This window comes from Chinchilla lanigera, unplaced genomic scaffold (genome assembly GCF_000276665.1).
Source record: "Chinchilla lanigera isolate Chin_1 unplaced genomic scaffold, ChiLan1.0 scaffold00114, whole genome shotgun sequence".
NCBI classification, from domain to species: domain Eukaryota; kingdom Metazoa; phylum Chordata; class Mammalia; order Rodentia; family Chinchillidae; genus Chinchilla; species Chinchilla lanigera.
The window spans coordinates 5448530-5475131 of NW_004955515.1; the positions used below are offsets into that span (position 1 = coordinate 5448530).

At 38.2% G+C, this 26602-nt stretch overlaps 1 protein-coding gene across 4 annotated transcripts; it reads left to right on the forward strand.

Annotated features, from left to right (window-relative positions):
• Positions 1–24749, forward strand: Nol8 (nucleolar protein 8). Of its 4 annotated transcripts, none has more exons than XM_005408915.2 (17): positions 1–88; positions 1049–1214; positions 2037–2099; positions 3653–3731; positions 6378–6510; positions 7043–7111; positions 8426–10237; positions 12222–12335; positions 12790–12915; positions 13211–13301; positions 15957–16095; positions 17657–17734; positions 19943–20214; positions 22253–22379; positions 23013–23083; positions 24053–24132; positions 24678–24749. In XM_005408915.2, exons 2-17 carry the CDS (start codon positions 1076–1078, stop codon positions 24726–24728), a joined length of 3444 nt encoding a protein of 1147 aa, XP_005408972.1. In that variant the 5' UTR covers positions 1–88; positions 1049–1075; the 3' UTR covers positions 24729–24749. The 4 variants fall into 4 exon arrangements, with proteins under 4 accessions (XP_005408972.1, XP_013362321.1, XP_013362320.1 ...); XM_013506866.1 differs by having other exon boundaries at positions 4–88; positions 1046–1214; positions 12793–12915; XM_005408916.2 differs by having other exon boundaries at positions 5–88; positions 1046–1214.
• The last annotated feature ends 1853 nt before the right edge of the window (positions 24750–26602 follow it).

Below are 26602 nucleotides of genomic sequence, written 5' to 3' on the forward strand. Positions count from 1 at the left end.
ATGGAGTAGGAAGGAAAAGAGAAGGTACCTGCTGGGACACGTGACCAGAAGACAGGTCTACGCGGCGGAGGCTGTGAGAGGCGGCGTGGTGAGCAGTGGGTTCGGGCATAGGGAGTGATGGGACTGTTCAACCTGGCCTCCTTCTCTTCTTGGGCTCTTTTGGAAGAAGATGGGGGTGGGTAGGTTGGAGATGGAAGCTACCAGGAAGAGGTACACTTTAACTCTCAACCCACACCGCACGGCTTGCATTGGGCTTCTGATGCTGTTTTGTGATGTCTTTGGGTAAGAGCAGGCTGAGAGCTGAACGCCTGCAGGGCACTAAAGGAGGTGAGAGAGCTAAAGGGCGTCAGACTTCATTACCTCTGGGAAACTTCCTGAGTCCCTCTGATCCAACGGGATTGTTACTATAGTGGTAACAACTCCAGGAGACCCGGATTATCTATAGTAGCTCTCATATCAGCGGCTCTTTTGGTGCCTGAACAGCGCACTTTGCAAACAGTTTTATTGTCCCATGATATTGTAATTGCAGTATTTGTTTATTACTCTTAGGGCAGTGGAGCACCTAGAGAGTTGTTTTTCTTCTTTAGCTTTAAGTGAAAAAAATGAAAAGAATGTATGAACAAACAATAGCGAGGAATGGTGGCGCACGCCTGTAATCCCAGCTCCTTGGAAGGCTGAGACACTAGCCAAACCCCAGCGCAGAATAAGGGCTGGGGTGTAGCTCAGTGCTCGAGTTCTTGGTTAGTGTGCAGGAGGCACTGGGTTCAATCCTCACTGCCAAATAAATAAAAACACCCAACAATGTGAATAAATAAAACAGGTAGTGTATAATTGTGTCTATATGTGTATGCTGGTGTGGTCCCATAATGCATTGAAAGAATGTGGATATGGGCTTAAATAGCCTCCAGGCATAGTATTGGAAGCAATACAATAGGAAGTAAAATGTAACACCAGGAGACTAATTTAGCACAGAAGGTTCAGGGTATTACATGTGAGAAGAACCGTGAGAAAGAACTCTTCCATGTACAGAAAATTATCTCCCTAGTAGGACACGCCGAGTATATGACCAGCTTTCATGAAAGACAGCAGAGAAGCAAAGCGCCTTTTTGTGGGTGGCCTTAGCCAAGCCATTTCTAAGACAGATCTACAAAATCAGTTCAGCAGATTTGGAGAAGTGTCTGATGTGGAGATCATTACACGAAAGGATGACCAAGGTAAATTTATAATTTTTCACTGAATGATTAAAGGAAAACATAACTCAGGTCAAGTATTACAAAATAAAACAACCCCAGAGGTAAGTGTTAACTCTGAATGATGAAAGTGATATGTGATACTTAGAAGCAGTTTGTTTCTCCCACCTCCCCCCATACCAGGAATCGAACTCATGACCTTGCGCTTGCCAGGCAGGCGCTGTGCCGCTGAGCTAAATCCCCAGCCCCTAGAAGCACTTTATATCATATGGAATCTGATCAAAATTAATTTCTGAAATAGGAAAACATCTAAAGCATATGATTTTAGAAACAATGCTTTTTTAACTTGATTACCTGATATTTTCTTTTAGAACATTTTTATAATCAGAAAATACAGTCTTAGCTTGGAGTGGTTACATATACCTATAATCCCAATATGGGCAGGTAGTCAGACATGAGTGGTGGGAGGTGATCTTTAGAACTGTTAACCCACTACAGGCAGTTCTTTATGCATGTGGTTGAGTATTGCTGTGGATTTGGCACCACCCTGGGAGGCTGAAGCAGGAGGATCTTAAGTTCAAGCCCAGCCTGGACATCTTAGCTACTTAGCTAGACACTGTCTCAAAATAAAAGGGATGCTGAGGACATAGCTCAGTATGAAGATCTTCGGTTCTATCCCCACTACATCCTCTCAAAAAAAGAGAAAAATATAATCTTTGTATCTAATGAAAAATAAGGTTGTTTTTTGAAAGAATTAATTTCTAAGAACATGTTTTAAATTTAGAAAGTTCATTATTTTTACATTCTCTAAATAAGACTTTAAATATTTTTTTTTTCTTTTTTTAGGAAACACACAGAAAGTCTTTGCATATGTTAACATCAGAGTAGCGGAAGCAGAACTGAAAAAATGTAAGATTATCATATATTTTCTATGCTATTTGTCCTTTGACATCACTGTATAACTTGGAATAACTCTGGTTCTAAATCTAAATCTCAGCAGCCTCTTCTGAATTATGACCATGATTAAGAAATTGTGGTATCCTCCATCTTGCCAGGGTTAGGTCAATTCCATTTGTGTCTGCAAACTGCAGTAGCATATTGCTAGTAGGGACATTTAAAACCTGGTTTTCTCAGATAATTTGGACAGGTGTGAAAGTTTCATAGAAACCCGCTGTTATACATATTCTATTCAATACTTGGCCACACACCTCCTCAGTCTGTTCTGTTCTCGGTCATCTAGTCATTGCTGATAAATACTATTCCCTCTTAAGCCCATCTTTAAAACAGTGATACCTCTTATTCTAAGCTTCAGAAAGCTGAGAGTGAATGGTGGCCTTCACTATTGAAGTGAAGTGGGAAGGGGACACAGTCTACAGTGCTGCTGATGCAGCAATGTATTCTAGTTACTTTCAGGTCAAAAAGTCAAAAGAGGCTAGGCACAGTGGCACATACCTGTGATCTTAGCACTTAATGAAAACTGAGTTGCCAACTCAGCAAGACCCTGTCTCAAAATAAAACATTTTTGAAAAGAGCTATGGATGGAGCTCAGTGGTTTGATCCACTAATACTGAAAAAAAAAATTAAGAGAGGGCTAGACATGTAGAGCCTAAATGCATGCTATAAGTTCAATCCCCAGCCCCACAAAAAAAGTCAAGAGAACTTACAAATAAACATTTAAAAATAATAAATAAAATAAAATAAAAGAGAACTTATAAATAAAAGGAACATACTTGCTGACAGGAAGACCATCAGTCTTTTATCATTTCATTTGCAGAGATTATTGTATTGTTCTTTGAGGAAACATGAAATTGTGCTTAAGAACGTGTAAGCTCTGCTATGTTACCTGTGGCAGGTAATTTAAGAGTCTAAGCCCCAATTTGCTTGTCCAGTAAATGAAAAAAGATAATACTGCCTCATATTACTATAATGATTAAATTAAATAATACGTCTGTACTTAGCATAGTACTTATCACATAGAAAATTAAGGAAATGGATAGAAAACTCAAGTAGGGCATAATAGTTCAAACATAGTTCAATTGCTTGTAATCATTTTTTTCCAGGTTCTACAGAGATAATTGGTATGAGTTGATAAAAGTAAAATACTACAGGATTTTAAAATTTCTTCAGATCCACATGAAAATATTATGTTTCATAGTTATAGTTGGGAAATGATAAGAAAATATTAAATAAATGTCACGTATTCAGCAAAGGTTCCTGATACTACTTTATAAACAAACTGCAAATAAATTTTGCAGCTGTTAGATAGGGAACATAAGAAATTTTCAGGTAAATGGTCAAAGTAAGATGGGAGCCTGGGTTACCTCTCTCTCCAGGTTACATTTATCCTCTACTTTCTTTGTGTTTCTTTATGATAAACAAGCCTACTTTCTTTGATATTAAATCATTATAAAAAAACATGCACTGAAGTATATTTTTGCATTTCCATGTTCTTTACCTTTTAGGTATGTCCATTTTAAACAAAACAAAATGGAAAGGTGGAATACTACAAATTCAACTAGCAAAAGAAAGCTTTTTACACAGGTAAGGTTGCTTCTCGTGGATTTAGACCCCATTTCTGTGTATTGGTTTTATATATTCACTTTCTTTGAAATTATCAAGTAACATACTGTATTGTTAACAAATGCTTACAAGTACAACTGAAGTCCCTCTTAAGCCTGATTCTTTGTCCCAGACCCTACCAAAAGAGAATTAATGCAGTACAGTTACCTCTGTGTATATTAAACTATAAAAAATTGTATATTTACTGTATTTTCTTTGTTAAAGTGATTTTTTTCTGGCATACGTAACCTTTCCCCTTTTTTGTAATGACTATCGGTACAATTTCAGAAAATAGGTCTAGGGATGTAGCTCAGTGGCACAAGTGCTTGCCTGGCAAGTGCAAGGTCCTGAGTTCGATTCCCAGCACCAAAAAAAAAAAAAAAAGAAAAAGAAATTCCGAGAATAGTTGTACCACAGAGTAGTTTCTCCCTTCTACTGATGACATTTAGACTGTTTCCACCTTTTTATGATTGTAGATGATCCTGCATGTGCATAAATGTTTTTCTGGGATTTGCATCAGAAAATGCAGTTACAGCCGGGCATGGTGGTGCACACCTGTAATCCCAGCACTTGAGAGGCTGGGCTGAGGCAGGAGGATCATTGTGAGTTCAAACCCAGCCTTGACTACAGAGTGGGCTCAAGGCCAGCCTGAACTGCACAGCAAGACCATGTCTCAAAAAGACAAAAAGAAAAAAGAAAGTGCAGTTGCATGACTGGGAATGTAGCTCATTGGAAGAGTGCTTAACTGGCATGTGCAAGGCCTTGGGTGCAATCCTTGGTACCACCAAAAAAAACCCCAAAACAAAAAAGGTATTACTGAGTCTTAGGGTTATGTACAGGTAGAATTATAATACACTATTGAATTATTTGTGTTGATTTAGACTAATGCTGTATCATAGAAAAATATAAAGATTGTTATAGATACAGGAATAAAAGTAATTTAAGAACAAAGCAGTGTAACCTTTAGAATTAAAAAAAATCTAAAGATAAATTTTCAAAAGGAAAGATTAGTTTGGGAACTTTCTTTTTGGGGGGTTTTTTGTTTTTGTTTTTGTCTTTTTGAGACAGGGTCTTACTATACAGTTCGGGCTGACCTTGAGCTCTCTTTGTAGCCTAAGTTGGTCTTGAACTTGTAAGGATCCTTCTACCTCAGCCTCCCAAGTACTAGGATTACAGGCATGCACCACCATGCCCAGCTAGTTTGGGAACTTTTGAATTGGGAAACATTTTAAAAATATATGAATAGAAGTCAGGCATGGTGGTGCATGCCTATAATCCCAGCACTTAGGAGGCAAAGGCAAGAGGATTGCCATGAGTACAAGGCCAGCCTGGGCTACACAGTGCGTTCAAGGTAGCCTAAACTGCATAATAAGACCCTGTCTCAAAAAAACAAAAAGAAAGAAAGAAAGAATATGTGAATGGAATAACCAGGAAAATTGATAAGATTGTCCCAAACCAAGGAAGGATACAGTCTAAAGCAAGTGGCAAGCAGCTCACTGGCACATGTTTGAGGTGACTGGTCTTATGGGAAAGGTAAGAATCTGATTTTGTTTCTGGCTGTGACTAGAGCAATCATGCACTTTCCATTCAGCAGCATTTGAGTATGACCATGGGCAGGCCCTGCTAGCATGTGCCCAGCAGGGACAGCAAAAGGTGCTGCTGTCTTGGAGCATGGAGCAAATGTGCTAGAGGAGCATGGCTAGGAAGGAAAAACTGGGAGACAGAGCAGAGGCCAAGAGACCATTGTGGATTGGTCAGAGAAGTTATGGAAGCCTGAATGAGTTGGGATAATTTGAATTGGAAGGTTGAAATGGCATTCTCTGCATTAGGAGGGCAGAAACTATCACAAGAAGTTAGGCTACATAAGGACATGTCTTCCTCATCGGCAGGAGTAAAGGGAGGAGGATACATACAATGCCAAAAGTTCTTAAATTGAAGAATTTAAGAATTGAGGGAGAATTGAGGGAGTTTGTGATTGGTGGTCTTGGTTATCTATCAAAGGGAAGTAAGACATCTGCTGGAGCAGAACAAAGATGTCAGGGTGGACACCAGAGCCTGGAGAAGGCAGGTCAGGAGGAAAGAAGCCTTCATGCTCAGCCCTCTACTGTTCAGTTGGCTGCAGCGGGACCCTGATAAATAGATTTATGCAGTACATGTTGTACAGTGATCAGAAAAATGTTTTCAAAGAACATATAATGATAAGTGGGGGTTTTTTTTGTTTTTTTTTCTTTTTGTCTTTTTGAAATAGGGTCTCATTATGTAGCCTAGGCTAATCTTGAACTCAGTATGTAGCCCAGGTTGACCTCAAACTTGTGGCAATCCTCCTGCCTCAGCTGAGATTACAGGCACGTCCCACCACACTTGGCAAAAGTTTTGAAAAGGTTACCCCAACTATACCTACAGAATTATCTAGATGACATTTTAAAATGTATGTATTTATGTATAGAACGAAGCTGAAGTAACTAGACAAAAATTTAACAATAGAGTATGCATAAGGAACCATATTTTGTTTCTTTTGGTTTTTCATACTATAAAGCTGTTTACAATGTTTAGGATCAACTGAAGGAAAATTACCATTTTCTATGATTGATCATTTCAACTCTTAATTATATTTTCCCTTTGATTCAGATTGGCCCAAGAAAGAGAAGAAGCAAAAGCAGAGAAAGAAAAATCAACAGGCAGCACCAACTTGTTGGAAAAGATGGGAGGGGTGGATTTCCATATGAAAGCTGTGCCAGGGACAGAAGTACCAGGGCACAAGGTGAGTCTCCTCTGGTAGCCTGAGCCAGCCCAGGAACTGACAACTGACATCATTGTGGTGTCTTATCTAAAGCTAGTCGCTTTTTCCCCCTCTTCCTTTGAAGTAGTTAACATAGGTACCACTTTATGTTTTTCAAAGTGTATGTATAACTTAGATAAGCATAGTTCCTTGTCATTTTAAAGAGAAAAAAGTCAAAGCCCAGGCAGATGCAGTGTATCAGGGGATATAAGTGTGAGAAGTACGGGTCATTCCAAGTTTGCCTTTATAATAGATGGATAGGTGGAGTATTTTATTTACTATCCTCCATGCTATTTAGAATTCATAGTTGCTCTAAATTTTCTCTTTTTTCTTTTCTCTCACACTTTTTCTCATTGATAAATATTTTTTCATTGTCACAAAGCTAGGTCCAACAGTAATAATGGCTCACTATGAGTTCAACTTTTTAAAAATTACATTTGTGTGTTGTTACTTTGTTTATATTTGTGCTATATACTGTATATTGTAAATACATTCAATTTTTCTCTCTCTCTAGAATTGGGTGGTCAGTAAATTTGGAAGAGTCTTACCCATTCTTCACCTTAAGAATCAACATAAACGTAAAATATCCTTTGTGATTAACCTCTCAGTATTTATTTACCAGTCTGATGTTACTTGCAAAATGCATTTATAACTGCATGGCCTTGATCAATAAATAGTTGGGTGTTGATTTAAAGGTTTTTTGGTCTTTCTGAGACAAGGTTTCACTCTGCAGTTGAGGCTGGTCTTAAACTCACTTTGTAGCCCAGACTGGCCTCAAACTCACAACAATCCTCCTGCCTCAGCCTCCCAAGTGCTGGGATTACCGGTATGCACCACTACACCTGGCTGTGATTTAAATGTTTTTATGTTGCAAAGGGCCAGGGATATAGCTGAGCAGCATAGCACCCGCCTGGCAAGCACGAGGTCGTGAGTTCAGTTCTCAGGACCAAAAAAAAGTTCTTATGTTCCCACTTTCTAGGCAAAGTAAGTACATGTATAAAACAATTACAGAATTACTTTAAAAAAAATTTAATAAAAAAGAAAATTATGAGAAAATGTTATGAGGTTTTTACATAATTAAATACAAATTAAGAAATATGAATGATGAATGCCAACGAAGCAGTTTTTATTTATGACTTTATACATCATGTTGCATATGGATTCACAACAATTATAGCTGTAAAGGGATGAAAGAACAAGGGCTCATTATAAAAGGCTTTAGAAGAACTGAGATGGTTTTCAAATTACTAGAAAAGTAGTGGACAGTAGCTAGACATGGCAGTGCAGACCTGTAATCCTGGCATGGTGGGAAGCCAAAACAGACGGATTGCAAGCTTGAGCCCAGACTGGGAAGCTTAGCAAGACCTTATCACAAAGCAAAAAATTAAAAGGAGGCTGGGTGATAGCCCAGTATAAAGGTGCTGTGTTCAATCTCCAGTACCAACCCCTCCCCCGCAAAAAAGAGTGGTAGGAAGTGGCTCTAGAAAGAGGAAAATGGAAAATATCACACAAAAATATGCAGGCCAGTGGGAGAATGGTGAACAAAGAAATAGTGTTGAGACCAGGCAAATTTTGATTCCTGTTCAGTGAGACCAGTTTGAGACCTTGAAGGGGTGGTGTCGAGGGTATGTATATATTATCAGAGGGTTTGCTATAATGTCTGTACAGTCTAAGTAAGTTCTGCCAAATGATGGTAGTTTTAACTCTGGAAATGTCACAAAGAGCTCAATTTCATCAACCCTGAAGGGTTACTCATTTGATAATCTCAGTAAGAAATTAAAGAGTAAGATGAAGTAAATGGCTTGCTTGAGATTCAACACTTTTTTTTTTTTCTACCAGACTAATGCATTTCCTGAACAGTTAAGTGCCTTTGCTTAGTTCCTTGACTGTGGGTAACATCATGAAATATGATCCATCAAAATACTGCCACAACCTAAAGAAGATAGGGGAGGATTTCACAAATACCATTCCTATAACTAGGCTCACTTGGGAACTGGAAGGAGGCAATGACCCAATGAGTAAGAAGCGGCGAGGAGAGTTCTCTGACTTTCTCAGTACTCCTAAGAAGATCATGAAAGTACAGCAGGGCCAGGGTTCCACTGTGAATCCCAGGACCAATAGGGTAATGGAGAAAAACTTATCACCACAGCAACAAGCTACACAAAAAACACCTCGTGATTCCATTACTTTTTCTAAATCACACCCTATGCTTGATTCTGATGCTCAAAAACTTAAAAATATACTTTGTCAGACTTCTTGCTTGGAAACTGTCAAGAAGATAAATAGCATGTCTGATGATGATATTGATTCTGAAGATGAATTAAGAATGATAATTGCAAAAGAGGAAAAGTTACAGAGAACCTCATGGTCCTCCATCAGTGAATCTGAAAATGATCCCTTTGAAGTTGTAAGGGATGATTTCAAATCAGATGTTCATAAACTTAATTCTTTATCAAGTCTGTGTATGAATAAATTCTCTTGCAGTGTTAATGACAATATTATGGGAAACGATTATGAGTATGATTCAGGTGATACCGATGAAATCATTGCAATGAAAAAAAACATCAGTAAAGTAAAAAATAGTACAGAATTTTCTCAGGCAGAAAAACCTATAAGCAAGAAATCTTTCAAAAAGAAAGAGTTTTCCAATCATTGTAATAAACTACAAAAAAGAAAAAACAACAAAGAATCAGCCCTTAGTGACGGAATGAAGCCTCTTAATTGTAAGTCTCCATCTGATTCCAGCATCAGTGACAGTGAGGAGTCTGAAGGAGATGAAGAATATGAAACCATGATGAAAAACTGTCCCCGAGTGAATCTCACTTTGGCTGATTTGGAACAGCTGGCGAGCAGTAATCTGGGGGCTCCAGAAGATGCTGAGAGCAGTGACCCACAAACTGCCACAAGCTGTAAGTTTGATAGAATGTGCAAGAGCCCCAAGACGCCCCGTGGCATCTACCCAGGCAAACAGTGCATTTGTCCTGAGGAGATTCTGGCTTCCCTTTTAGAGGAGGAAAGCACCTATGGTAAGCAGAAACCAAAGGAAGATGAGAAAAAGCCAAAATTTCAGGCATTCAAGGGAGTAGGCTGTCTGTATGGAAAGGAATCAGTGAAAAAGACCTTGAATATTGCCTCAAATAATACCAGTAAAGAACTAGGTTCCTTGAAACATGGGGACTCCAGTAGCGTCTCAATAGAAAATGAGTTGCCACATGCTAATGGCTCACCAAGCAAACTAACTACATGGCAACATACAAAGAAGACAAATGGCCCAAGTCACATTCAACCTCCAAGACAGTTCACTTGTGAGACTCAAGATCACAAGGTGGTCTCCCCAAGCAGTTCAGACAAGGAAGGTGGAAATCTTTCTAGTCTATTGCCATTAAAAGGTAAGAAATCTTTAAGTCTTGGTTCAAAGATTCACAAGATAGGGTTTGATAAAGATAGTTGCCATGGTACCCAACATAGAGACAAAGAGAAGTCTAATTCCAGAAGTGTCACATCTCATGGAAAACCACCAAAGCACTCTCACAGGGAGGATACTCGGGAGAGCACAGCTGACTTCTCACTTTCCGTTAATAACTCATTAAGTATGGATGCTCAGACTAAGCCTGCTGAAGATAATCAGAAGCGTTTGGCGGCCTTGGCGGCAAGGCAGAAAGCAAAAGAAACACAGAAGCAGCTGGTGCACAATGCACTGGCAAATTTAGTAAGTATATTCTCAGTATGTGGGTTTTATTGGAACATTTTTTTTTTTAATGGAGAAAAGGTAAAACAAAATTTCATAACAAGATCATAGGAGAATAACAATAAAGGGCCGGGGATATAGCTCAGCAGCACAGCCCCTGCCTGGCAAGTGCAAAGTCCTGAGTTCAATTCCCAATACACAAAAAAAAAAAAAAATAGTTAATACATTGCATATTACTGTCCTTAAAGCAATGACTCAGAGTACAAGACATGGGTAAGAACACTTTTAAAAGTCCAGGTCTTCCTTTCCGTGAAAGTGTGCCTCCTTGGAGCTCATTGTTTTCTTAGTTTTAACCACTGGCAGATTTTATGTCCTTGAATTAGAAGCTTCTATCATCCTAAATTAAATATTGCATCCCAAAGGAAGTGAAATTAAACTCTAATATTTATAGAAAACATTTATGTAAAATTTTGTTTAGGGCCTGGGAATGTGGCTCAGAGGTACATCATTTGTCTAGCACACATCCAGCTGTGGGTTTGGTCCCCATCACACACACAAAATATCCCCAAAAGTTTCTTCATTGTTTTATCTTTTTTTTCACTTTCAGTACTGGACATTGAACCAGAGCGTCACATAGCATCCCTTGCCCTTCTATTTTTTTTAAGTTTTGAGACATGTTCTCACTAAGTTGCCCATGCTGGCCTTGAGCTTGCAATCCTCCTGCCTTGGCCTCCAAGTAGTACCTTGATGGTTTTCATTTAGAAACTGTTAACAGGTATAATGACTTCAAAGTGATTTGTATCTTGCCAGAGCTTGCTAACACTCACTGTAATGAGCCTTGTACTTTGCTCTAATAGTCCATTTTTACATGCTAGATTGATAGGTCATGGATGATGATCCTGCCTTTCATGCAGCTATTGGCTCATAGTGTGATGAGTGGACATTTGTGGTCTACTCCAGTGGGGCACCAAGCTGGTCAGGAGGCTTCCTGAGCTGAGACGGGTGAAGGGATAAGTAGAAATGAGTGGCAAATGAGCAGAAAAGGTGAAGGTGTTCCAAGAAAGGTGAGCAGTTTGTTCAAAGGTGAACAATTTTAGTCAGTAAGATTGAGATTTGTAGAATGTGAGGTAGCAAAAAATGAGGCCAGAGTGATAAATGGGGATGAGCTTGCAGAGGTTGTCAAAATTAGACTTCATTCTTTTTTTTTTTTTTTTTTGGTTTTTCTCCGGTACCAGGAACCGAACTCATGACCTTGCGCTTGCCAGGCAGGCGCTTTTGCCGCTGAGCTAAATCCCCAGCCCCTAGACTTCATTCTTAAGGTTGTGAAAAACAGTGAAGAATTTTAATTCTAGAACAGGGGTTGGGAAACTACAGCTCTCAGGCCATATAGCCTATGACTTGTTTATATATTGCCTTCAAGCTTAGAATAGTTTTTAAATACAGGAAAGAGTCTATATGTGGCCTGCAGAGTCTATAACATTTATTCTTTGATCTTTTAAAGAAAAAGTTTTTCAGCCTCTATTTAGGAAAGATCCTTTCAGGTCAGGATGAAAATGAATTGTATGGTTCAAATCTGGAGGCAGAGACTTTGGGAGCTGGAGGGCCGAAACCAAGGCAGCAGTGGTGGGAATAGATTTAAAGGTCCCAAGAAGGCCAGGTGTAGTGGTGCACACCTGTAATCCCAGCACTTGAAGTGAGGATCACCACAAGTTCAAGGCCAACCTGGATTATATAGGAAGTTCAACACCAGCCTGAATTATGGAGTGAGACCCTATCTCACAAACAAACAAGATACCAAGAAGGTTGGATTTAGAGGACTTGGTGGTGTTCATTGGATATGGAGAAAAAGAAGTCCTGAGTTTGGTTTTGGATGAAGAGCAGATGATAATGGCATTCAGTAAATAAGAGTGGGAAGGATAGCAGGGGAAGGAAATGATGAGATTGGATAAATTTTGCTGTGAGGTTGGGTTGTCTTAAATTGTGATGCTTCTAATGGATTCCTTAGGATGGACCTCCACAGGACAAGCCAACACATATCATATTTGGCTCTGACAGTGAAAGTGAAATTGAGGAGACATCCACTCAAGAGCAAAACCTGCCAGGAGAAGAGCTGATAAAAGTAAGATGTACCAGATGTCCCTGTAGACATTAGTCTACTTCGCATGTCCACGTCTGTCCATTCCATTCTAAGACCTCCATAAAATGGCCAGTTTGGCCAGAAATCCTCCTGGGAGCTATAATGAGACCCAGGTCTGCCCAAGCCCCTGCACACTGAGAAACCAGAGTCCTGGAGGTCTTAGCCCACATAAACCCATGTTTTCTACATCATCTGCAAAGTCACGTCAATATTAGTGGAAGACGGCAGAGACTGTTCTGCCCCCCACAACTCCAGCTGGCATTGGGGAGTCCATAAGAGCCAGTTAGTGAGCCTTGAGTCAGGAGTTTCCATCCAGTCCACCATCTACTTGTTCATGCTATATTTATCTGGGTTGTTTTTAAATATGGTGAGACTTCATTATGAAAGAAATGCTAGTTGCCTCAGTTAATAAATGTTTCTCTTTTCATGTATATAGCAGGAATCCATGGCTAAAGCATCTGGGAAGCTATTTAACAGTGACGAAGAAGAGGAATCGGGTTCTGAGGATGACAATGACAGGTTCAAAATTAAACCTCAGTTTGAGGGCAGAGCTGGACAAAAGGTTCGTGAAGACTAATAACTAAAAAACTCATAGCATCTCTTAGTTTTCCATAGTCCTTTCCTAGGTAAAGCTGAGCAGGTCTGGACCTGCATTACAGGGCAGGGGTGTTTCTCTGGGGAGGGACTCTTGAGTGAGGGACTCTTTTTGAGCTTCTAGTTGACTCCAGGGCAGGTGACGTTATGCAGATGTTGTCCATGTGAATTTCAGGGCTGAGGAGGTGCACTTGGAGAGTCTTCTTTAGAAGCAGTTTCTTGGGAATGTGGTTGTCAATTGTGTCTACTTTTTGTCTGTGTAGCTCATGGATTTACAGTTGCACTTTGGCAGTGACGACAGATTCCGCATGGACTCTAGATTTCTAGAGAGTGACAGTGAAGAGGAACAAGAAGGTAAATGCTTCATTGTCCAAAAGGTCTTAATGTCAGAACTAGCAATGTAAGAAATCTCCATCATTAAATACATGAAGAAACTCTACCCGTGAGACTTTGGAGAGTTTGTATTCACATGTTTTTGGTTAATAAATTTGTTTCATATATTTACTTAGTAAAATTTAATTCCTTGAAGCTGCTGAATAGGACAGGATTAGACAGCATCCACCAAACATACAATTTCTTACATTCCACTCCTGGCCTAAGAGGAAGGTGAGTCCCTGGCGGTCCTTCTCAGCAGTGTGGCAGGTTTATGGAGGCTGTGAAGGATAGTTACATTACCCTTGGTTTTCTAATGGGAAAAGTCTCTTGTCTTCCACTGGTATGCATGCTGGGTGCATGTTTTTTAAAAAGCAGAGTACCATTGAATGTTGTTCTATTGAATTCACCCTTAGAGATATGAGAAGAATGATGCTATTAGAGGTATCCTAATCCTACTTCTTAAGGCCTTTTTTTTATAACTGTGGGTCCACATTATCTATAAAATCTTACTTTCTACCAGGTGTGATACATGCCTGTAATCCCAGCACTCAGGAGGCTGAGGCAGGAAGACTGCAACAGATTTGAGGCCAGCCTACACTATATAGTGAAACCTTGTCTCTCCAAAAAAAGAAAAAAAAAGATTTTATGTCATATAAGGCCACCTTGAATAACCTCTCCCCAAATCCCTCTCCTAATTTCAGAACCTCTAGCTTGTCTTCTTTGGTATTTCTTCACCCTCCTAGGTTCATCTAATTTGCATCCTAGTCCTCACCTCCTTTGCATTCCTGACATCCTCTTTCTCTGATAATTTCTGATGAGTCTGTTGATTGCTCTGGAGAATTATCATCAGTATTCTACACTTTGAGAAGCTAAGGTTCTGCTAAGTTTTTCATGGTCCTTACCAGTTTATGTGTCCAACCTGACACTTGACTTCAGATCTTCCACTCAGAATCCTATGTGGAAAGTTCAGGTATGAGTGGAATCTCAAGAGCCAAGAGCCTCCATTGTGTTAAGTTAAACATGGTGGTTACTCTGCTACCTCCTGTGCTCTTGTCTGTTTCAGAACCCAGAACAACTTCTCAAGTGCCGTGGCATTTCTCCAGATGGCTCCTCTGTCATCTTCTTTTCCTTCCTAACTTTTTTTTCTCCCAATTTCTGACGCACAATTTTTTTGTCTATCCCACAAATAAAATGTACAACCAGACTACATCACCTCCACCCCTTCTTATTGTTGTATTCTGCTTCCCTAATGATTACTATTAGGTTAAAATTTAAAGTTGCTGATTTTGGAAACTAAAATTATGGGTTTTTTTTTTAATTTATTTTAAAAATAAAAGAAGGAAAATATATTAACAAATAGACATCCATTTACAAAATAGCATAAGAACAATACAAACAACACAGAATTACAGACAAAGTTGTAGGAAATTAACAACGGTTGTTGTATTACATATTGCTATCTTCAAAGTGATTTCTCAGGAAAACAAACAGAGACATGCAAGATTGATCAAACAAATAATCATTAACTATTCCTTACAGTTAAGCAATAGAAGACAGTAGAACAACTATGTTAGCTATCCTGTATATACATACATACATACTTTACCCTTCTTTCCCATCTCATTTCCCACAGCCCACTTGCCCTATACTTTTGAGCATTTTCCTTTCGTTTCACAGTGTCTATCATACCTCCTAGTTTTTATTCACTCTTCCATGTTCTTACATTAGTAAGACAATATGTTGCTTAAACGTGCAGGTCTGATTTATTTCACTTACGAGTATGGTCTCTAGTTAGCATTTTCATGTTTCAACCTAGTAATATAAACTCCCAGCACTCTGCTGCGTTGGTGTGTGTGTTTCCTTTGTTTTGTATGTGCCTCCTCGCACTTCTGAGGATCTGCTCTGTCTTTCCCACCTCATATTCCACCTGGAGTAGAAAGCATGTCAGTAAATTTATCGTTCCCTATCTTTATCATTTTTCTATGTAATCTAGAGTATATATATTTTTTTCTTTTTCTGTTTGGTCTGTGAGACAAGGTTTCACTGTAAAGTTCAAACTGGCTTTGAACTTACTTTGTAACCCAACCTGCCCTCAGACTCACAGTGATCCTCCTGCCTCAGCCTCATGAGTGCTGGGATTACAGGTGTGTGCCACCAAACTCAACATAGAGTATATTTTTTGAATGTTAAAGATATCAAAGCCTGTGATCACTTTAGTTTTGTAATTAGCATCTTGGTGCATTCAGTCTTACTGTTAACATTTTAGACTTACCACAAAAGCTATTAAATCCAAATTTCATTTTCATAATTACAAGTAAAAGTGGAACATTTTATTTGCTGCTCATGTGATTTTTCAGTTTGCTGTACTATGAAGTCTTGTGCAGGGGAAGTTAGTGAAATGCAGGCAGACTTTTCTTCCCTCCGGATACACAATGGATATGTTTAAGTGCTTGTTTTTTTTGGTTTGGTTTTTCTCCGGTACCAGGAACCGAACTCACGACCTTGCACTTGCCAGGCAGGCGCTTTGCCGCTGAGCTAAATCCCCAGCCCTAAGTGCTTGTTTTAAGTATTGGGTGATTGATATTTTTCAAGTTATATTTGTCAAAAGACACTCATTATCTTATTTCCTGAAAGAGGTCAATGAAAAAAAAACAGCTGAGGAAGAAGAGCTTGCTGCAGAAAAAAAGAAAGCTCTGAATGTTATCCAAAGTGTTTTGAACATCAAGTTAAACAACACTACAGGCAAAGGACCAGGAGCTGCTAAGAAATTTAAGTATGGTTTATATTCTATCCCATTCTACCATATTTTTTTTTGCCATAAATGCCTTTTTTAACTGAGTTTAAAACTAGGCCTTTTACTTGTTCTTACTTTTCTGCCGTACTGGAGATTGACCTGAGGGCTTTCCATGAGTGCTAGGCAAGCACTGCATCACTGAGGTATACCCTTAGTTTCGCTGGGTCATTTTTTACTTACTAGGCAGAGCAGTTGGCATCATCTTTTAGATTCTTTAAAATATTCTTACCTTTCAAGAAACCAATCTTAAATGGTTTCTTTATTTACTTACATAGATGTTATCCCTTTCTTTACATACATAGATGTCTTACCAGCATTACTTCCATTAGTGAAACAACTTAAAAGCATTTTAAATATTAACTCCAAAAATTACTAAGTTATGTAAATATAACTATTATGGAAAATTTCAGTTTAGAGAGACAAGTGTAATAAAACCTCAGTATGCAAGCTTCTAAGATCACTCAACACAGCCGAGCACAGTGGCACATACTGTAATCCCAGCACTTGAGAGGCTGAGGCAGGAGGATCGTAGCAAGTTTAAGGCCTGCCTGGGCTATATGGTGAGACTCTGTCAAACCTTGCCCCCCACAAAAAAGATTACCAACACATAACCATTTTTTTTTTTTTAATCTACAACCCTTGCCTTATCCAGTGGAATATTTTATGCAAATTCTAGATACTATATTATTTTATCTATATGTATTTATAGTATGCTTAGAATAGTAACAAAAGATTCAGGAAAACTCAAAAGCTGATACTTTAAAAATAGTCTTTCTAACTGGAGACTTTAATAGGTAAATGGATGCAACTTGAGCCCATACTCATAAGTGAAATAAACCACATGCACATGTGTAAACATTGTATTGTCTCCCTAGTGTAAGAAGCTAAAAGAGTAAATAAGATCCAAAATGTATAGTAGATATTGTAAAATGGGGGTCAAAAGGAAAGAAAAACTGATTTGGGAGAATGGAAAAAAGAAGGAAGGGAAAAGCCAATAAATAAATACATAAATAAAAATAATATGTATATAAAAGATAGTTAAGTTAGTTACACTACCAAGTTCTCTTAGTTCGTTGAAAAGAAAGGTTTGTGCTAATATTTTTTTGGACAATTAAATGCTGATATCTTGTACTCTGAGTAACTAATTTAAAGATAACAATATACAACGTATTAACCGTTGTTATCCTCCTATTACCGTGTTTTGAGGCTGGGGATGTAGCTCAGTGGCACAAGCACCTGCCTGGCAAGAGGAAGGTCCTGAGTTCGATTCCCAGTACCAGAAAAAAAGAAATTAAAAAAAAGACTACTCACAATTTAAAGACAAAAAAGGCAATAGATCTTTGAAATTTTTTTTTCTTTTTAAAATGAAAAGAAAGCTCTGGGAAGTGGCAAGAAAAAATAAAATACTATTTCTTACAAGATTATAATACTCGTTTGATATCATTTAGCCTCATTTTCCCCAAAAAATTTGCTATTAAGTATTACACTACGGTTTTGATTTATCTCTTCCAACCTTTTTTTTTCTTTTTCACATCATTAGGGACATCATACGTTATGATCCAACGAGGCATGACCACGTCACTTACGAAAGAACAAAAGATGATAAACCAAAAGAAAGGTAAATCAAGCTATCTTTACCTTACAGTTCCATTAAGCTGCCAAGATACAGTGCCTTTAACTCCCATAGAGGAACTTTTGTTTGAACAACTGAAGTTTATTAGCTCTGTCTACATTTGTTTTTCTGTCTACAATCTTAAAGCTGCCTGGCCAAGCACGAGGTCCTCATTTGGATTCCCAGTACAAAAAAAAAAAAAATTCTTAACAAAGGGTTTTGTTGTATTTTTAAACCAAGGTATATAGATTTTTCTATAATGGGCCAGATAGGAAATATTACAGGCTTTGCTTGCCCAACAACCTCTGTTATGATGACTCCCCTGTACCTTTGTAATAGAAAAGTAGAATATGAGAAAAATGTGTTCTAATAAAAGTATTACTAGATGCTGAAATTTCCCTTGTATATAGTTTTTACATATCATGAAATCATCTCTATTTTACCCCAGTCATTTCAAACTATAAAAAAAAACTTGATGTACAGTTAAGACACACAGTCAGCATCATGGAGGTGGCTCCTGGGTCATAGAGTCAATCTTTGCTTATAAGCCATTTCTTAAGTTACATGTCATTTGCCTTCTGAGGGATTAGGAATCTTCAAAACCATGAGGTTCTGGCTGTTTTAAAACCATTCTTTTTCCCTCTTTAATTAGTTTCTCTCTTCTCTCATTTTACTATAAGCAGCTAGAAGTAAACAGACAAATAAATACTTTCTACATTTTCCTGGATCTGCTTAGCTGGACCACCCAGATTATTAGGCCATTAATACAGGTACCAGTGTTGGTCATCTTTGTGCCACTACATGACAAGGATCCCTTTCTCCCAGTTTCTATCATGCTTACCTACAGTCTCCTCGAAGGCTGTGTAGTTTCTACTAACGGTATCTTCAAGACCTGTTAAGTTCTTACTATGCCCTTAGTCTCAGAGTTACATGCTATCACATCTGCCTAATCTCTTCATTAAAATAGTTTACTACTCCACCCCATGCTCAAGGGGTGAGGAAGTTACTTGCACCTCTTCAAAGATGTCAAGGAGTTTCTGAATGACCTGGAACTGTTGTATGGACACTATTTTTTAATTCAGCTCAGTTTTGTAAGAGGCACATCTGTCTTCAAATCTAGCCAGTTTGGTTTATTTTATGAAATACGAAGTTTTTTTCTTTGACATGGTCTGTAGGTTATTTAATTAAGACAGTCTGTTTACTTACATTGTAGATAAGTCATTAAGAACTTCTGGCTTATCATGGAAGGGAGACTAGTAGGACGAAGGATTTTAACTTGTGTGTGCTTGGATGTGGTAATGGGCATTGAACCCTGGGAACACTATCACTGAGCTAGATCCCCAGCCCTTTTTCATTTTGTTTTGTTTTGTTTTGTTTTGTTTTGTTTTGTTTTGTTTTGAGACAAGGTCTCACTAAATTGGTGAGAGTAACTGAAAACTTACAGTCTTCATGCTTCAGCCTCCCAAAGAGCTGAAAAGGATTTTAATGTTTCATTAGTTAAAATCTCAATATTGGAAATGGCCATCTAACTTTTTGTCTGAGGTCAAAAAGCATATCCATTCCTAAATGTAGAGAAGAATTGTAACAACATAAAAATTTCATTTCAAAAGAAATTAAACTTAGCACATTTGCAATTTGTTTCTAAAACTGAATAATTTATTTTCTATCACTTTTGTAAAATTCACACTTTTAGAATTTAAAATGATCTTAGAGGTCATGTTCATTTTGGAGATGGGGAAACTTCAGGTACCCTTAAGCTAAGTAATTTCCATATAGCTAATGGTTTTGGCACAATTTCTTTTTTTAATTTTTGAGATAGGGTCTCACTGTGTAGTCCAGGCTGGATTTAAACTCACTATGTAGCCCAGGCTGGCCTTGAACTCATAGGGATCCTCCTGCCTCAGCCTCCCAAGTACTGGGATTATAGGTGTACATCATCAAGTTCAGTTCAGTATAATTTCTGAAACGTAGTGTAGAAGTTAAGAGATAGAAGAATGTGTTTTGTATTTAGTATTTGTATCTGTTTGCAACAGTTTTATGTTTTTAAAAAAGCTTATTGGTCAGGAATCTATGTGAGTATTCTTAGTTAAAAGGATGGAATTAAAGTTATCCAAGAAGGTGGGGGTAAAATTATCCAAGCAGTTTACTTTCTCTGAATTTCAGAAATTTCCAAAATTTCTTTCTATGTGTACCTGTCTATGTATGTCATTCCAGCAAAGCAAAACGGAAGAAGAAAAGGGAAGAAGCTGAGAAGCTACCGGAAGTGTCCAAAGATATGTATTATAACATCGCTGCAGACTTGAAAGACATATTCCAAGCTACAAAAGATACCTGTGAAAAGGAAGAAGATGCACCCCAGCGCGAGGCCTGTGCTGGAGAGCAGGAGGAGAAAGGCCATGGTGGTGCAGCCCTGATGAGTGAGGCCGAGCAGCCCAGCGGGTTTATGTTCTCTTTTTTTGATTCAGACTCTAAAGATGTAAAAGAAGGTACTTTTCTTTTTCTCCCACATTATCATTTCAGGCAGATTGTATTTGATTGATGCAGTCTCCATTAAGTGAAATGGATTTAACATTGTCTGAATAAAGGATTCTTTGACCTAGATGAACAATAGGAGATTCAATGCTGCATGATTGTAAATGTCACTTTCCTAAAGGTGAAAGAAACATGTTTTGCTTTTAAAGGAGCACGTTTCTGGCTAGCTCCATATAAAGGAAGCCAAATAATAATTTACTGTATTCATTCTTCTTATATAAAAACTATCATGAAGAAGTAAAATAAATTATTTGAATCACTCCATTTCTTCAGTGCAGTTGCAGATGCCATGACTTACAAAAAACTTGCGCTGTAAATGATAGGAGAAAGAAGTAGGTATCTTTGATTGTATACGAACATACTATATCATCAATATGCCAGTTATCTCAAACTTTAACCTTGGATATTTGCCAGAACCTAGAGAAAAGTGTACAACACCTGCAATTTTGCATACTATTTCAGAAGATTTATCTTTTTAGGCCAATCCAGGCCACATGTGAAAATACATGTTCTTTAGGAGGCTGCTCCATACTAGTGTTCAAGATATGTGTATAGCTTTCTGGAAGTTCATTATAAAAAGCAGGGTAAGTCAGGCATGGTGGCGCACACCTATAATCCCAGCACATGGGAGGCTGAGGCAGAAAGATCCTCACAAGTTCGAGACAGCCTGAGCTACAGAGTGAGCTCAAGGCCAGCCTGAACTGCATAGTGAGACCCTGCCTCAAAAACACCAAAAAAAAAAAAAAAAAGGCAGGATAAGCCTGGCATTATGGCACATTACTGTAATCCCAGGGTGAGCGGGGTTGAGGCAGGAGGATTGCAAGGTTGAGCCCAGCCTGTGCAACTTAGTAAGAGCCTGTATCAAATTTTTTTTAAAAAGGCTGTGAATGACACACTACAAGTCCTTGGGTACAAAAGCTTTGGTTGCAGTTCCTACTACCACCAAAAACAAAGTAAACAACAGGGTACACCTATCCAGCAAAATGCATGCACAAGTATATTGATTCTGTTTGAAAGATCAACCCTTAAAATATTATGTATGCATATAGCAGATAAATATCAAATGTCTGCTCTATGATAGTCCAGAAGGAAGTCCTGCAATATTCTAGTTTCATTTTATGCTCTGCTTATTTTATGTTCTTTAAATACCAGAGTCAGTCCTAAAAAACTGAGTGGAGCTAAGGGGCATAGAGAGCCAAGTGTAAGAAATTGGCCTCAAAGTGATTCAGAGTCACCACAGATTTTTTTCAGTAGCTGAGAAGTTTTGAAGACTTATATGACAACTCTTCAGTTCCTATAGCAGTAGCTTTTTCAGTGGTTCTAGAAAGAGATGTTGGGAATTGAAAATGTAAAGATATATCCCTTTTCCCACCAGCATAGAAATCTGGTTTTACTAAGTCATGCTGTAGGCTGGGAATATAGCTCAGCAGCACAGAGCCTGCCTGGAGGTCGAGAGTTCGATTCCCAGTGCCAAAAAAAAAAAAAAAAAAAGAAAAAAATCATGTTGTATTTCATTTAGGCTTCTCTGGCTAGCACAGAAGCTCTTTGTTGGCTATATTTGCCATGGCTATTTTGTTCTTTTTAAAAATTATATTTCTCACTTATAAACCTTTATTTTTATGCCTGTTTATAATGCTATTATGTTCCCTCTTCAATCATTCTTAGCAATGTCAAAATTAAGATGGTAGCTTGTTCCAATATTTGAAAATTGAGGAAGATGTTACTTATTTTAGGGGGTGGGGATATAGAGTAGAGTAGTAGAGTACTTGCCTAGGATGCACAGGATCCTGGGTTTGATCTCTAGCTCTGCAGAAGAAAAAGGAAGGAAGAATAAGATACTACCTATTTTTAAATTAATGATTAACATACTGAAAATTTAGATATATATACATGGTACAAGTAATCAATTGAATATGTTTAGAAATACTTGATTGCTCAGTTACAATCCCATTTTATTTATTTATTTATTTATTTATTGTCAAAATGATATAGAAACATATAAAGTTGAAACGGTGAAACCTGGAAAGATGGTCTGGCAAGGAGATCCTCGGTTCCAAGACAGTAGTTCAGAAGAAGAAGATGTTACTGAAGAAACAGATCACAGAAAGCCCAGTCCTGAGTAAGGGATTTGTGTGTGGGTTTATATCATAATTGTTAAAAGCAGAGGTTGGCATAGTTTGCAAGTATTTGGAAATTACTTAGGTTAATATTCAGGTAGAGTTTAATTTTCTCAGCGCCGTTAGAGGTTTCTTCAGCCTTTTTTATACTGGGGAGGGTGTTATCTTTTCCTGGAGATTTGGAGAACCTTGAGGGGAGATAAGATGTGCTGAGGGAGTGAGCCTGATGGTCACAAAACAGGATGCTGCAATTGGCTGGGTGCCTTCCTGTGGAAAACACGGGCAAATGGCAGCAGTGGTAAGAGTGAGAATATTACCATCCAAAATTGAGAAGACAGGATGTGTACCTAAACAAATCCTCTTTATCAAAGCATCAGATTGATAGAAAAATGTTGAAAGCACAAAGAAGTTAATTTTCAGTAATAGTTTATATTTTCAGTGTAAATATTTCTTAAATATTCAAAGTTAACCAGTGGGCTTGGGATGTGGCTCCGGGGTAAAGTTCTTGCCTTGCATGCACAAGTCCCTGGGTTTGATCCCCAGCAACTCACACACACAAAAAAGAAATACAGAAAAAACAGTTGAACCTAAAAGTTAACCAATATCTGTCTTTTTCTTCCTCTTCCCCTTTGCAGAGAACCATCATTTCTTGAAAAAGAGACCACTAGGTTTTTCTTTTTCTCTAAGAATGATGAAAGACTTCATGGTAAGCCAGTCTTTCTATTGAGTGAAACAAAACAGATAATAGCACAGCTCTCATTGCACACTCAGCTACAATGACTCACATTTGGAAATTCTGACCCTATGCAGTGTCACATGCTGACTTGTAACACTCTTTAGGACTGAGAGCTTCTCACTGAGGATATTCCTTACTTACTCATTATGAACATGGACCTGCTTACATGCTAGACATAATTCCCCAAAAATCCATATGAAAATTTCCAGGCTAATGGTGAATTCACTTTATTTTTTCACATTGCTGTTTTCCCTTTTGTGGTACTGGGAATTGAATCAGTGGGTATCTACCTCTGAGGTTTATCCTCAGCCTTTTCATTTGAGACAAGAGTCTTAGTAGGTCACTATGTTGCAAAGTCTGGGCTTGAATTTGTAATCTTCCTGCCTTAGCATCCCAAAGTTCTGGAATTATAGGCATATGACACCATGCCTAGTTTTTATTTTTTGAGACTGGGTCTCCCTAAATTGCCAGGCTGTCCTCAAACTTGTAATCTTCTTGCTTCAACCTCCTAAGTAACTGGGAGTAGTCAGTCATGAGCTACCTCCCTACTTTTTTTTTTTTGGTACATGGTCTTATTATATAGATCAAGCTAGCCTCGAACTCACTGTGTAGCCCAGGGTAGCCTTGAACTCGTGGCATTCCTCCTGCTTCAACCTCCTGAGTGCTGGGATTATAGGCAGGCACCAACATGCCAGGCTTTTTTTTTTTTTCCATCTTAAAGCATAAAACATAAAAACAACATTGTATAACAGTAAATCATTTATAAACAGTAAAATTCTAGCAATCTATTTTTCATTGTTGCTCAATGAAATATTCACTTTTGAAAAGTTTGTATAAATTGAAAAAAATGATCCTAATTGGCATTGGAGACCCACCATTAGGATGTTATCCATTTTGGTAATGATATTCTGCCTCATTTTTCTTGTTCTCCCTTCATAGGTTCTGACTTATTCTGGAGAGGTGTGGGAAATAATATTAGCAAGAGTTCTTGGGAAGCGCAAACAAACAGCTTGCTTATGGTGAGTATTGTTCCTCCATATTAACTGTCTCCAAAAATAGGTAAGGTTTTATCTTTGTGTTATTGTTTCCTTGGTGTAAAGGTAACCGGAATATGATATGAAAATTTAGAAAGGATGATAATTGAGAACATAATTTAAACGTTCCACCTGGCAAGCGCAAGGTCGTGAGTTTGGTTCCCGGTACCGGAGGAAAAAAAAAAAAAAAATTTAAACGTTCCAAATTATAGTACAGGAGGAAACTTAAAACAGCCCACAGCTGGTGCTGGTGAGGAAACTGAAGACTAACTAGCTCATTTGAGTAGTTGGTCCTAGAGTCCAGCAAGGCTAATTAAGTTACAGGAAATCAGGGGACATTTAAAGACTGAATTAAAATACCCTTAAACATTTAAAGCTGAAAGTTTGAATATTCCCTATGAGTGTTCATTCCAATGAGCAGTTCTAAAATGGGTTTCCACTGCTCTGACAATGATAGTAACCATGTTACCTTACAATTATTGAACACCTTGAAAACAATTTATTGTTAACAAAGTCTTTTGATTTTACAGGATTGTCGGAAGAAACATAAAGAAGCAAGAAGAAAAGTTAAACAAAAATAATAAATATCATCATTGAGTTTTTGTTCGTTTATTTTATCTTTTTGGATACAGGATCTCGCTATGCAGTTCAGGCTGGCCTTCGACTCACTTTGTAGTCCAGGCTGGCCTTGAACTTGCAGTAATCCTCCTGCTTTAGCTTCCTGATGCTGGATTACAGGTGCACTACCACATCCGGCTTCACCTTTGTTTTTGAAACTAAATGTCAACAAGGCTCACCAGAAAACTGACCTAAAAATATTTTTAGCTGACAAAGAGGACATTTCAGAGCAGAAAATACTCAAAATCTGGCTGATGGAGTCAAAATCTGACTGATGGGGTATCATTCTGGTTGTCATTTTTTTTTGTGGAATTCCTTTGTATTTTGTCCTAGGTAATTAATTCAAAACATTAAGATGAGCCTGGCATGGTGATACACATCTATAGTCTTAGCATTCCAGAGGCTGATATGGTCAGATCATGGATCCCAGGAGTCTGAGACCAGTCTGGGCAATATAGTAAGACCCTATCTTGGCAAAGAAAAATTTAAACTAAACTTTTAAAAAAAATGAAGTCCAACTTAGCCCCCAAAGTATTTCTTGTACATAATCTCTTTGTCCCCTATTTTTAATAAGTAATAGGCATATTCTGATGCAAGTTTTGTACAAAGCCTTCTTTAAAAACAGTTCAATGTACTTGTGTTTTTCAAATTAGGCTTTGTGTGAATTAGACTATTTGGAATATTTCTTTTCTTTTTTTTTTTTTTTTTTTTTTTTTTTTTTTTTTTTGTCTTTTTGAGACAGGGTCTCGCTATGCAGTTCAGGCAGGCCTTGAGCTTACTTTGTAGCCCAGGCTGGTCTCGAACTCTCAACGATCCTCCTGCCTCAGCCTCCCAAGTGCTGGGATTACAGGTGTGCACCACCACACCCGGCCTCGATATTTCTGATTGTACCAATTGTACTTTATGTCCATGTTATGCTTTTTGTTTAAAAGAATGAATTTCAGGGCAGCTTTGAGTTCATTGTTTGTGTCCTGATGAAGAGCTAACTGAAATGTAGGGTATTTCAAACCAGTGTCATGTAAGAGTTCTCCAAGGATTTCGAAAGCCAAATACAGAGTTTTCCTGTTGATGGCCTCAAGGATTTAGGAAGCAACATACCAGAACCAGGTTATCATTCCTGAAATTCTAGTTAGAGGAGGAGCTTATGAAAAATACCAAGTTCCTGAAAAACACGTGGTCAGTAGTTAGGAGTCAGACCCCAGGTCCATATAGGGAAGCAGATTTAATATTTCATTAAATAAACACTCCTGAGATTCAAGACGGGCCTCTTACTGAAATCAGCTCTGAAACCAGGCATGGTGACACACACCTGTAATCCTAGCACTGGGAGGCTGAGGCAGGAGAATCCTTGTGAGTTCAAGGCCAGGCTGGGCTACAAAGAGAGTTAAAGACCAGCCTGAACTGCATGGTGAGACTCTGTCTCAAAAAGACAAAAACAAACAAACAAAAAAAGAAATCAGCTCTGTATGAAATACATATGACACAGGTTGTTCCAAGAAGTTACCATCAAGCCATAATATATATTTATTTATATATATAATTGTCTTAGTAGATACTGATTTACATCTTGCTTGACTACAACTATATAAGGGCTTCTGTTTCACCTAGCTTATTAGCCACTGTGTCCCCACTGCCTAGATCTGTGTCTGGTACATAGTAGATGCTCAGTATATACTTTGTTTTTTGTCTTTTTGACTCAGGGTCTTGCTATGCAGTTCAGGCTGGCCTTGAGCTCACTTTGCAGCCCAGGCTGGTCTCAGACTCAATGATTCTCCTCCCTCAGCCTCCTGAGTGCTGGGATTACAGGCATGCACCACCTCACCAGACTACTGTATTT

Coding starts and splice junctions, on each gene's coding strand:
- Nol8 (XM_005408915.2), top strand. CDS start 1,076: ATGAAAGACAGCAGAGAAGCAAAGCGCCTTTTTGTGGGTGGCCTTAGC. Junction 12,916..13,210: donor AGGGCAGAGCTGGACAAAAG/GTTCGTGAAGAC, acceptor TTGTCTGTGTAG/CTCATGGATTTACAGTTGCA. Junction 22,380..23,012: donor CACAGAAAGCCCAGTCCTGA/GTAAGGGATTTG, acceptor TCCCCTTTGCAG/AGAACCATCATTTCTTGAAA.